The sequence below is a fragment of the Arvicanthis niloticus genome, chromosome 2 (assembly GCF_011762505.2).
Source record: "Arvicanthis niloticus isolate mArvNil1 chromosome 2, mArvNil1.pat.X, whole genome shotgun sequence".
In the NCBI taxonomy this organism is placed as follows: domain Eukaryota; kingdom Metazoa; phylum Chordata; class Mammalia; order Rodentia; family Muridae; genus Arvicanthis; species Arvicanthis niloticus.
This window is the reverse complement of record NC_047659.1, coordinates 123,359,504-123,372,525: the sequence shown is the minus strand read 5'-3', so window position 1 is coordinate 123,372,525 and position 13,022 is coordinate 123,359,504. Positions and strand designations below refer to the sequence as shown.

The 13,022-nt window shown below is 47.5% G+C and overlaps 1 protein-coding gene across 2 annotated transcripts; it reads left to right on the top strand.

Annotated features, from left to right (window-relative positions):
• Positions 1-1,435: 1,435 nt before the first annotated feature.
• Sun5 (Sad1 and UNC84 domain containing 5) lies at positions 1,436-12,734 on the top strand. Of its 2 annotated transcripts, XM_034496092.1 has the most exons (13): positions 1,436-1,622; positions 2,757-2,812; positions 2,969-3,043; positions 3,850-3,916; positions 4,577-4,638; positions 5,178-5,227; positions 6,230-6,264; positions 6,812-6,920; positions 8,256-8,334; positions 9,080-9,195; positions 10,649-10,816; positions 11,282-11,368; positions 12,564-12,734. In XM_034496092.1, the coding sequence occupies exons 1-13, from the start codon at positions 1,549-1,551 to the stop codon at positions 12,705-12,707; spliced, it is 1,122 nt and encodes a 373-aa protein (XP_034351983.1). In that variant the 5' UTR covers positions 1,436-1,548; the 3' UTR covers positions 12,708-12,734. The 2 variants fall into 2 exon arrangements, with proteins under 2 accessions (XP_034351983.1, XP_034351985.1); XM_034496094.2 differs by lacking the exon at positions 2,969-3,043 and having other exon boundaries at positions 1,453-1,622.
• The last annotated feature ends 288 nt before the right edge of the window (positions 12,735-13,022 follow it).

The window sequence follows — 13,022 nt, the reverse complement described above, 5'->3', positions numbered from 1 at the left end:
TCAAGGGGCTGCAATGACAAATCACCACACACTTTATCATCTTTCTTCTTCTTCTTTTTAATATAAGGTCTCATTATAGCACAGGTTAGCCTCCCATTTGTTATGTAGACAGGAATGACCTTGAACTTCTGATCATCCTGTCTCCACACCTAACAAGCTCCAGGAATACAGGGACATGTCCCATTTTTTTTTTTTTTTTTTTTTTTTTTTTTTTTTTGAGTACCAAGAGGTAGAACCCAGGGCTTCATGGATGCCAAGCAAGCAGCCTATTAACTGAACTATGCAGCTCTAGAGGTCAGAAGTTTAAACAAGTCTTACTAGGAAAGAATCAGGGGTGTTGGCAGAGCTGTTGCCCTGTGCTGAGACTTCAGGAGAGGGCTGTTTCTTGGTCTTCTGGATCCTGGCCCCTCCTCCATCTCCAACCAGCAAGACTGGAATATGAGTTTCTTATTCTGACATGTCACCTGTGAGGACACTGGGGATATCCCTGAGCCTGCTGGGTAATCTAGGCTACTCTCCCCATCTTAAGGTCATCTGACCAGCAGTTCCATCCGCTAGTTCCAGCTTTCCTAAGCTTTGCAACTTAACAGATCCATATGGTCAGGTTATAGTGGGCAATTGGAAAGGTCAGGCTCTCTTCAGGCATGGATAAGAGGGGTCGGGAACTTAACCAGACATTTCCACTATGGTGCTTTCTTTTTCCCTATTAAAATGGTGGGACTTTATTAAAACAACAGCATAAAGAATGTTATTTTATGTGATGCGAACACCAGCCACTGAGTTCAGCATTAGAAAATCTATTCACACACAGCCTGAGAAAGCAGTAAGCCCAGGAAGCTTGAAGCAGCAAAGAGTCTTAGGAGCAAGAAGGGTGGCTTGACTGTGGGCACCTCCATTCTTGCCCAGCCTCTGCACATGGTCCTCCCTGGCTTACAGTTTCAACCTTCCCATCTTCCACATGGAAAGTAAGTCACAACAGCATCCTCTGACAGGAGGTTGTGGTGCTTTGAATATTCTTGACCCAGGGAGCACTACTGGGAGGTGTATACTTGTTAGAGTGGGTGGAGCCTTGTTGGAGGAAGTGTGTCACTGTAGGGGTGGGCTTTGAGACCATCCTCCTGGCCACTGGGGAGCCAGTCTTCTCCTGTTTGCCTTCTGAATATATGTATGTAGAACTCTCTGCTCCTCCAGCACCATGCCTGCCTGGATGCTGCCATGCTCCTGCCTTGATGATAATGGACTGAACCTCTGAACCTATAAGCCAGTCCAAATTAAATATTGTCCATATCAGCATTGCTTGGTCATGGTGTTTGCTCATAGCAATGGAACCCCAACTAAGACAGAAGTTCAGGAGACAGGCTACAGACTCGGGGCCCATCCAAGTGCTCTATGAGGTCACAGAGCTGACAGTTCCACCTGACCCAGTAAATTCCATGTCATCTTCCAGGGAACACTCAATGGTGGTGGTGGCAGTGGCAGCCACTTCCTCCTCCTCGTTGACTTCCATACACCTCCATCCTCATCCTTGGTCCTTGAAAAAGAAAGTCAATGCCCCGGACAAGGAACCCCGGGGCCTTGTGTACCCTACCTGAAGACACAACCCACGGTGGCAGGTCTAGAAGGTGAGGCCAGCTCCTGCCTTTCCCCAGCTCGTTTAGAGTTCCTTGGGAAAAAGCAGACCTTGTTAACTGTCCTTACAGCAGTAGCTGCTGAGGACAGTTTCAAACCTGGGCATTTTAGTCCATCCTTTTATATGATTGTCTCATCCCTAATTTTTAAGTGGGCATATGACTGTTTTATCAGGTGCAGTGTGGTAACATGGTACATATGATACATAAGTGATGGTGAGGTCAGGGTAAGGAGCAGGTCTTGGTGTTAGGAAGTTACAAACGCCTCTATTCTGGTTATTTTGAGGTGCACTGATCACCCTGACATGCTACATAGCCTCAGGAATGCGTGAATCTTATATTTGGGGAGGGTCAATACTGTGTTAGCACAGCTGGGCACTGTGTGAGACTGTTCTATCACTATAACAAAGCACCTGTGATAATCAGCTTACAAAGAGAAAAGGTTTGGAGGTTCTAGGCCATAATCAAGGACCAAGTGTTTGTTTGTTTGTTTGTTTGGGGATTTTTTGTGACAGCATGACATGGCAAAAGTATAGCTAGAAGAGAAATCATGAGCCAAGAAGCAAAGAGAGAAAGGGGAAAAGACTGGGAACCCACAATCCCTTTCCAGGATATGTGCCCAATGACCGAAGGACTTCCTACTAGGCCTCACCTCTTAAAGACCTACCTCCAGAAACCACCACTCTGGAAACCAATTCTTTCACCCATCTGGAGACATTTAGTATCCAAAATACAACAGCTAGATGTGTGGTTTCTTAGAAAAAAAACACACATAGAGTCAAATAAAAAATGTTTAGGAATTATTATCTTACAAAATGAAGATGTTTCTGTCTCCCTAAACAAGAGGGGCCAAGAGAGTTCTCTGGTGCTTCCCAAATTCCAGGCTCCTGCTGTACTGTGTGCTTTTTCTTCTTGTCACTATGCTACCTCAGGTGTAGTGTCATGGAGAACCATGACTGTCTAGGGAGAAGGAGAGTAGGAATGGCCTACTATGGGCCTCATTTCATCAAAGGGAAAAAAAAAATGTTTTTTTGAGGTCAGCTAGATCACAGCTTCTCAGTCTGGAACACAGTAGCACCAAGGATCTTATATGATGTAAAATATGATTGTGAACCTTGTCATCCTCAGGGGCGCCCAAAGAAACTATATCAGCAGAATGGCAGAGGCAGCCCCAGCAAACATGAGTGAGCAAAGACAGAGTCCTGGGGCTTCACTGGTGCATGGTGTGAGAAGCTGGGGGTAGAGCAGCAGAGATCCATACGCTGAGCCCGGGGACCCCAGGTCTCTGCAAACCCACATCTGGTGGCTGGCAGGGACCTTGTGATCTATGTTCTCTGCAGATGACCCTCTCCTGTTGCCTCTCCGCATGAACACCCCAGGCCTCAACCTAGCCCAGTTCATACTGGGATATATGTGTATGTATATATGGAATAACTACCTTGACTACCAGGGTACAGAGAATGGGTAGCAGCTTCAAACCAGGCTCTTCTAGAACTCACATTTCCCTAGATGGCAGTGTATTCCAGGAGCTACAGGCTGCCTCACCCAATCCAAGCAGGGCCTCCCTGGAGGGAGAAATAAAAGGAAAGCTTGCTGATATAAGAGGAACAGTCCCCAGGACCTTCTCTACTTTGACTCCATTAACCCACCCAGCCATCCATCATCCATCCATTACCCACCCATCACCTACCCATCCATCCATCCATCCATCCATCCATCCATCTTCTGGCTATTCACTCAACCACTGAGACATTCATTGTTTCCCCCCATATTTTCATCTGTTACTATAGACAATCAACCCTCTGTCCATCCATCAGTCCTCTGGCTCCCCATTTTGCTATCTACCAGTCTTCCAAGCTACACACCTACCCTCTTCTGCATCCTTCTTTCCCCCATGCACACCTTCTCATCTACCCTGAACCCCCACTTCCTAACTTAAACCACACTGTACTCCAGAGGTGTGCCAGTGTCCAGGGATGACATTAGCACACACCATCTTTTGTGCTAGCTAGTGTGCCAGCCTCTACTAACTGCCATCTTCAAGAGAGGTTTACTCATAGGCCATGAACTTCTGAGCCAGGGGCTATCCTGGGCTCAATAACCAAATCGAAAGTATCTCCCAGCTCCAAGGTATCCCCCAGGCTCAGGACAGACTGTGAGTACTCACCATGAGACCCAAATGAGAATACAACTCCTTGCTGCCCTCCTGTCTCCTCTTCAGCCTGGCTCACCTACCTGGCCTGCTTCCTGAGAACTCAGGCCCAGCAAGTTCTCCTTAACACCTGCAGGTAAACAGGGGAGAGGGGCGGGTGAGGTAAGGACAGTGACAGTGCCTTCGTCAGTTGCTCTCTCCCTACTAGTCAGAGCAGATGAGCCATCCTCTCAATATGGCTTTTGCCACATTCCTCATCCCAGACTCGATGTAGCTCCCCATTGCCTGACTCCTCAGCATGAACCTTGGCCCACCATTCTCTTCCTAGACACCCTCATTCTGCTTCCCTCTGTGGAGCCACAGAGCCTGCAAGTCTGGGGTTCTCAGTCCCCAAACACCCCCACCCAGGTTCCCACGTGATTCCTTTGCCAGTGTTTTTCCTGTCCAGGATGACTTCACCCCACATCCACTTGTCTCCCTGAGCTTGCTTTGTCTACCTAAATCCCTCTTCTGAGATGGCCACGTCATTCATCTAATTAAACTTTACATTTTAAATATTTCCTTCACGGCTCCTCTGGGAGTCTTGCCTCCCTCCACCACCACCATGGGCAGGCTAAGATTGCAGGGAGAAGACGGTGACTCCGGAAGTCCTAGAAGGAGGGGGCATTAGAGCTGAAGGGCAAGTTCAATAAGGATGAGAACAGGAAGAGACAATGGACAAATAACGATGGAGCAAAGACAGGGGAACCTGCCAGACGCTGCAGCTGACCCTGACTGTGGGCATTCTACTTCTCAGGTTCAAGTTGTTCTGCCAGAAACTCATCGAAAAGATGGGCCTTCTGATCCTCTGTGTTTTTGGTGAGTCCCCAGGGCCCTGCCTAGGTGGAGGTGTCCCCAGGCTTGGGCCCAGGGCTCTAGCACAGACATGACTCTATCCTTCCTGCTGCCAGCTAACCTGCCTGTCCTGCGAGGACTGCCCTGCAGCTTAAGAGAAATGAACATGTAGCTGCAGAGGCCAAGACATGCGTTGAAAACTAAGAACAACAAATATGTTTTAAGGGCTTTTAAATAATAGGCTCAAGTCAGCCTAGAGCTCGTGAAAACACAGATAAGACCCACCCTGCCTTCTCTTTGCCCACTAGGCAGCAAGGCTGAAATACGAGGTGGAAGGAGGTGTGTGTCCTTTAGCTTGTATGACACACATCTCACAAAGGACACCATTTGAGCATGCTGCTGTCCTATCTTCCAGACAAGGACACTGAGCTACGCAGAGATTAAGTAACTTCTCCCAAAATTACACAAACCTAACTTAGTGCCTCAATTCCTGAACCCAAGCTTTTAACCTTTGAGTTAAGTGGGTCATTCTTATTCTTGTGACTTATTCTTGTGACCCACAGGCTTCTGGATGTTTTCCATGCACTTACCATCAAAACTAGAAGTCTGGCAGGTGAGTTTAAGCCCCTCCAGGACCCATGGCTGACTGATCTACCTAAACCAAGCAATATCCCCTCTGCAGTTTCTCTCAATCTCACCAAATCTGGATGATGGTTCATTCTTGACTCATCCCAGATTCAAATTGCTACCTTTGCCACTCTGCCCACCAGGAACCCCTCTCTCCTGCACATGTGACTCTCAAGGACTGCACACAGTCATCTATCCACCATCAGATGGCTTCCTTATCTGTCATTCAGCCCAGCAGTGGCCCATCTTCCTTTCTCTAGACCCCCACCTAAAATAAGGCTGTAAGGAACCACTCTGCTCTCTCTATTCTCTCTCTGCTCCAGTGAGTCTCAACAGGCTTTGTTTTCTGATGGAAAAAAAGAGAGAGAAAACCAGTGGCCAGAGCTTTTGGTGGAGAGAATCACAGAGACCTATAGAGAATGAGGGTCTGAGGAATTTGTCTCTACTCTGTTCTCTCTCTCTCTCTCTCTCTCTCTCTCTCTCTCTCTCTCTCTCTCTCTTTCTCTAAGCTGAAAGATCACAATCTCCAGACACTCCAAAGCAAAGGAGGTCACATTTTCCTCTCTCTTCTGTTGTCTGTACTGTCAACCCCTAAAGAGAGCCGGCAGGGCTGATTCATACAATCGACAGCCATTTCAGTGCTAAGCAAGGGAACTGCCATCATCAGTGTCGGGTGGCTGGTTGGGAGTGTGAATAGGGGTAGAATGGATGGTGGATGGTGGATGGATGGATGATGGATGGATGGATGGATGGATGGATGGATGGATGATGGATGGGTGGTGGATGGATGGATGGATGGATGGATGGATGGATGGGAGGGAGAAAGCTTCAAATTTGTGTAGTTTGTGAGTGGATGGATGAGAGATTAAAAGTGAAGGTGGATGAATGGGTGGATTTACCACTATGATAGAGCACAGAGATGAGGCTCTCACCAGGCTCAGATTAGACCACCTAACAAAGATCCCTCCTTTCTTCAATACTCCATCAGGATGACAGCATAAATGGTCCATTGCAGAGCCTGAGGTAAGAGAAAATTAATTAGTCCTATTTTCCTCTAAAAAGCTCAGGGGTGCATCCTTAGTCAACAATATGGGCACAACATTCAGACCCTTAAATCCTAACTCCTATGAGTTGTATGTGAACTTAAGCAAGTGGCCCCTTTTCTCTGGACCTTTGACTACTCGTTTGTGAGACGAGGTATGCCTTTTGTGTTCTGGGTAGATAGAAATATTTTTTAAATATGAAACATCTTTAAAAGTTCCTGGCTCACAATCAGTCCTCAGTAAATGGTTTCTGAGAAGAAATGTTAACTAACAAACCCGTTAATGGTGACATCGCTCTTGCTTAGGCAAAAATTACTCACAAATATTTTGGAAGGATTGAGCTGGACTTACAAATATTCCAAGCAAAAGAGAAGAAAAGGAGTAATGTTTTAGGGATAAGAAGTTGAGGTTTGTGAGTGGTAGACCCAGGAGAGTGGAAGGTTTTAAAGGTTGTTCTTTGAAAGCTTACTCACAAAAAGGTAGCAACATCATAAAACAGTCAGTTCTTGTTTTACCTCCTTGATAAGGATGTACCAGGAGAAGGTCCGACATCACACTGGGGAAATCCAGGACCTACGAGGTAGCATGAACCAGCTCATTGCCAAACTCCAGGCTATGGAAGCCATGTCTGACGAGGTGAGTTGCTACCCTTAGGCCCTTTACCACTCAATGTCTTTGTTGATGCCCTGATTTTTATATCCCAAGTTATAATCTTTGGTTTCATCCCTCATTTTGTTAGAGAATACAATCCCCCCCATGAATAACTTCCTGCAAAAGAGTAAAAGAAGAGAGTTACATATGTGTGTTTGGGGGGGGACACTTGTGCTTTTTTAAATATCCTTATTCTATCCTTTTACTGAAGTTTTGCTGGGTATAGAACTTTAGAAAGGAAAGTTTCTCCTGAAAATTCTGAAGGAAGTCCAACACTATATTCTACTTTTACTGCTGCTACTAAAAATTGCACCATCCTTAACCTTCAGCATTTGGGTATAATCTAGTGTTTGGTTTTTTATCTTATTTTTACTCTAGAAACTTTTATAAATTTTTTATGCATTCAGTATAACCTGCCTGGGATTTTGTTTATTTTTTTACTTTTACTTTTATTGAATATATTCATTGGTATTTTTCAATAACTTCTTAAAGTCTTAGCTTTTATCTCTTAGAATATTTTTTCTTATTCACAATTTTTTTTCTCTTTTGTTTTCTGATTGTATTTATGCTAGACTGTTAGAGTCACTTCCAAATGCTTCCCACATGATTCATTTGTGGCTGTTTTCATTCTTTTTCTCTATGACCTGAGTTTTGATAGTTTCTTCTTAGCTTTCTTGAGACTCATTTGTAATAGTATTCTGTAAATAAAATCAACCATTCATCTTATATATTGAATATGAATTCCAAATATATAGTATATAGAATTTTAAATATATAATATATATTATATATTTATAATCATATTCAATAGATTTTCATTTCATAGCTTGAATTCTACCATCAATTTATCATTTATGTTTTCTTTCTTTTTCTTTATTTAAAATATTAATCAGTTATTTTTAAAATTTTTGTCAGCTAACTTCAATATATGGATTATCTATGGCATTCTGTTTCTGTTTTTCTTTTTCTCACTTGGCATCTTGCTGCTTAATGTCTAGTAATTTTAAGTGTTTTCTTGACATGATATAAAAGAACTCTATTTACCTCACATAATTGCAACTATCAGTCAGGAGATCCCCCTTTGCTTTGTAGGAGAGATAAAGTAAAAGTGCCACTTCATTCTTTGTAGGTATTAAGCTACAAAGCAGCTATTAAGCAGTCCCAAAGGGTAGGGGTGACTTTGTGTCTCAGGGCTTTCTCACGGTACAGTGACTGTGTCATCTATTTGGGGCCATCCACAGCCTCTGAAGGTGGCAGAGGTGTCCAAAGACCACCTGTCATTTGCCAATGATGCACAGCCTGTGTTTTCTGCCTTCTCAGCAAAAAATGACCCAGAAAATAATGAAGATGATTCAAGGTGATTACATTGAAAAGGCAGACTTCGCCCTGAAGTCCATAGGTGAGTGACCTGCCTCCCCCATGGGCCCACCACAGACCTATCTCAGAAACCCTTCCTAAGACACACACACTGCTGCTATTGTGAAGTGCAGCTTTGAAACTGACCACTGCTCCCACCTGGCTTCCTGATACAGTTTCGATTCTCTGATGTGGTCTTGGGGGGTGGGAGGAGGAGGCAATAGGAATTCATGGCAGTCAGAAATTGGCTTCAGGAGAAATGGAGGAGGTGGCTAGGGAAGAGACCTTTTTCCTTGGGAGGCTTTTGGGTTGAGACCCAGTGAGGAAGGAAGGACATTCCAGGCAGGAGGATGAATATGTAAGTTGCCCATGGGATGGGGCTAAAAGCATTTTGGGATGCTGGAGAGTGGGAATGGGGGCCAACCAGGCAATATCAACTGACCCAAGCACCTCAGACCTCAATGAGATGTGAGATCAGAGGGAAACATGTCTCTGCATAAACACTGTTTTTCAAGCCAACCCCCTCCCCAACCTCGGTACCCTGCACATACTTGCAGCTGTTCCTAGCATGCCAGCCCTGCATCTGGGAAAAAAACCAATGCGTTAGTCCCCTGACACACAGCCTGGGCAAGCTCCTCTCATACTACTAACTACAGTGTCCACTCCATTGCCCAGAGTGGCAACTGAACTCCAAAGATAGCAGAGAGTCAGCCCAAGCAGGAATGTGCCCTCAGAACAAGTCTCCCTCCATCAGAGGCTCAGAGGCTGAGACATCTCCCTTCACACAGGGGCCAGCATCGACTTCGAGCACACGTCAGCCACGTATAACCACGACAAGGCTCGCTCCTACTGGAACTGGATCCGACTGTGGAACTACGCGCAGCCCCCGGATGTGATCCTTGAGGCAGGAGCAGGGCAAGGGACAGTAGGAGATGGCCAGGAGAGGGCTAGTAACAGGAGCTGGCAGCAGAGGTGGGGCAGGATTGAAGATAGCAGCAAGAAAGAGAGGTGGGCCAAGGTCAAGGTGGGGAGCAGTGGACAGGATGAAAGCTGGGGGAGAGGCCGGACAAGAATGAAGACCTGGAGCCATGGGGAGGGCTCTGCCAGGAGAAGGCCATAGTAACTCCTACCCAACTGTGACACTTTGGAGTCTGGAAACCCTCAGGCAACCTTGGGGTGGAACTTGATATACTTCCTTTGCAAAGGAGGAAACCATGCAGAGAAGTCAGATCACTTGGGCATGCAAGACTTGGCATAGCCAGCATTCAGACATTCACCCCTCTGCAATCCTTACAGATGGGGAAACTGAAGCCCAGAGGGGTTAACAAGCTTGCCCATGCCCCCAAAGCAGCTACAAACCATTAAGATCTCATCCTAGCCCTCAACTTGGCTGTGCCACAGCCATGGGCCATCTGTCTATGGGTGCTATCCTCAAGGATCTCCTGAATCTATCTAGGACAGTGGCCTCCCAGGAGTGGGGATGCCTCCTACTGGGGTGGACAAAGACAAGCAAGGTCCACTGGGCAATGAGTTGGCACTGAGGACCTGGGACAGGAAAAAGGAATCACAGAATATAGAGATCACTGGCCAGAGAGACAGGTGGTACAGCCCAGGCAATACAGGGGTCAAGTCTGGCTGCGAAACATTGGCTGCAGTCAGATCTGAGGAAAAGCCTCTGCCAGACTTCTGTACCTGCAAGCATGGCCAGCTGGCTCCAGCTTCTCATGCCACCAGCCCTACCTGATTTTCCCTGGGTTGGCATGCTTTCTCCCTGCTAACTGCTTTGTCCCAGCCCCTGCAGGAGGCACCACCCCCCAGCCAGCTGCTAGCTTAGCACCACAACTCCAGATCAGGACAGGACATACCATGTCTTCAAGGAGCCCAGCATCTACTGGATGAATAGCTTTCTTGTTTGCTATGGGGCCATCCTCTTTCCATCCTGGGCTTCTATTTCTCATTTTATGGGTCAGATAATGGCTATTAACAGCAAGCCAGTTGCAAGGCCAAATTACCAAGTTACACTTACAGCTCTGTACAATCCGAGGCCCCTGCTCTGTGCTTCAGTTTCCTCCTCTGTAAGTGGAAGGCACATCCAAGTCGAGGATTCAGGGTAACAGTAAAAGCAGGTAAAGAATGTTGGGAGTGAGGGATGAATGAATGAGGGAAGGAATGATGGACAAGCAGGTACTGAGAAGGACAATGCTAGAGGCCCCACTTGGGACCAGCCCTGCCTGGGCTGCTGGAGTTAAGCTCTGGGAAAGAGAATGGGTGCCTCTGGGTGGTCAAGGAAACGTGGGAAGCAGGAAATGAGGGGCCCCATCTACACAACACAGCCTCCTCAAACCTGCCTCTTCTAGCCCAATGTGACACCTGGGAACTGCTGGGCCTTTGCCGGTGACCGTGGCCAGGTGACCATCCGTTTGGCCCAGAAAGTCTACCTGTCCAACATTACACTGCAGCACATTCCCAAGACCATCTCACTGTCAGGATGCCTGGACACAGCACCAAAGGACTTTGTCGTCTATGTGAGCACACGACTGCAGGGAGGCTGAGATGAAGGGACCACCTCGGGAGGTGCTAGTCCAAACCTTGAGAGTTGGGGGGTGAGGGGGGTGGCTTAGGTTGGGAACGTCCAGATTGTGGCGTATCTCAGCCTTCCAGGACCAACATAGACAGCTATCTAGTTCAACTAAGGCTTTTCTGAGAAGAGAAACCACTGAGCCTCATTATACTGGGAACTGCTGAGCCTTTGCCAGTGACCGTGGCCAGGTGACCATCCATCACCTATACTGCAGCATCCATATACAGTAGCATGGAGTCCAGAGAAGGGCCGAGAACCAGCCTGATCCTTACTGGTGATGTTAGATGTAGACCCCAGCTTCCAACTCCGCGGCCAGATATTAGGCTGGATGAGAAGCCCCCTCCCCCATCCCAGCAGTTTGAACAGCTTAGTCTGCTGCATTTCACAGCTCCATTGTCTTGTTCCACAGGGCATGGAGAGCCCGCCCAGGGAGGAAGTGTTCCTGGGGGCGTTCCAGTTTCAGCCAGAAAACATCATCCAGATGTTTCCACTCCAGGTACCAGGGGAAGCTGTGGAGGAGCATCTGCTGAGTATACCCCATGTGCAGCTCCCCCAGACCCCTACAGCCCCCAGAGCTGCACAGTTGTCCTAGGCCTACGTGAAAACTAAAGAAACATGGAGCAGCACCCAGTGCCCAGAGCAGCACCCAGGGAAAGCCTTCTGACCCCAGCTAGTCTTCTCTGACTTCCTGTCCCTCCAGGAGTCCTCTTGCTTCATCTTCTTCCTGGATAGCAAACGCGAACACAAAGTGCCCGTGGGCTGGGGCTTCTGGCTTCAAACTTAAAGCCTTTATCCTAGAAGCCCCAAGTCGCACCTGATTGGGTTACAAGAGAGGAAACTGAGGCCTAGAGAGGAGGAGGTGGGGACAGACAGAAGCAGGACTGAATGAGCTGTCAACAAGATTGTCCAAGTTTGGGATCCGGCTAATGCTGGTCTGAATCTCAACCTTGCCACAGATCTGGGCTCCAGGCCTTAGGTCCCTTCTGTAATGACCTAGGGGGTTAACATATGCACTGGATTTTGGTTTGGTTTTTATAGCAGAATTGAGGAGTGAGCCTAGGATCTCACACTTGTTTGGCAAGTGCTCTGCCACTGAACTGCATCCTAAGCCCTCTTCTTTAATTTTGAGATATAATTTTACTATGTAACTCAGGTTGGACCCACCAGTAGCTGGGATTATAGGCCTGAACCACCAGCCTGGCCCTGCCTTTTTGCACTGGGCAGCAAGCTTGAAAATCACCGTCTCCACTCGCTCTGGGCACAGGGAATGGAGGGGGCTAAGCTTCCAGAGAAGCCATGATTTCCAGGGCCTGAGGATCCATCCGGCCCCAAGAGTTTCTTTCGTGTCCATAGTAACCCTGATGAACATCTATCAGCACACCCAGCTTACAGAGGGAAAATTGAGGCCCAGAGAGGCACAATGGCTTGCTGAGAGGCCCACAGGCAGGGAACTGCCAAGGTTCTAAGGCTGAGGCATTCCCTACAACACTGTGTCTGGGCTTTCTGGCCTCAGCACCTTCCCTCCTAGCCCCCAAATGCTGAGCTGTTGTGTGGCCTTGGTACAGTCCGTTCCCCTCTTTAGGACCCCATTCTCACATCTGTGAAATAGGACCCTTCCCTTCCCCCAAGGCCCCTCTGCTGAGCAGAGCAGAGGCCTGTGGGGGAGCGGCCACTCTGTGGCTCTGTTCCAGAACCAGCCACCCAGGGGCTTTGCTGCAGTCAAGGTGAAGATCTCCAGCAACTGGGGGAACCCTCGCTTCACCTGTCTGTACCGTGTGCGTGTGCATGGCTCCGTAACCCTTCCCAAAGACTCACACCAAAAACCCCTACCCTAGAATAAAGTATATTATTTGGTCCAAGCCAAGTCTGAATGTGCATGTACATGAATCCATGACTCCTCCCAAAGACTCACACCTAGAACCCCTGTCCTAGAGTGTAAAGTGTATTCTTTGGTCCCAGTCAAGTCTGAGTGTCTCTGAGCAGTGATGAAGTAGGGGAGTCTGGCTTGGGATCACCACTACAGGTCATTGATTGCCTGCCAGGCACCCGAGCTCCTCATAACAGCAACCCCAACTGTCCCTTCTCTACATAGGAGGACAGTGACCACTCAGAGTAATCAGGTGACTTATGGGAATTCACAGTCAGCAAAT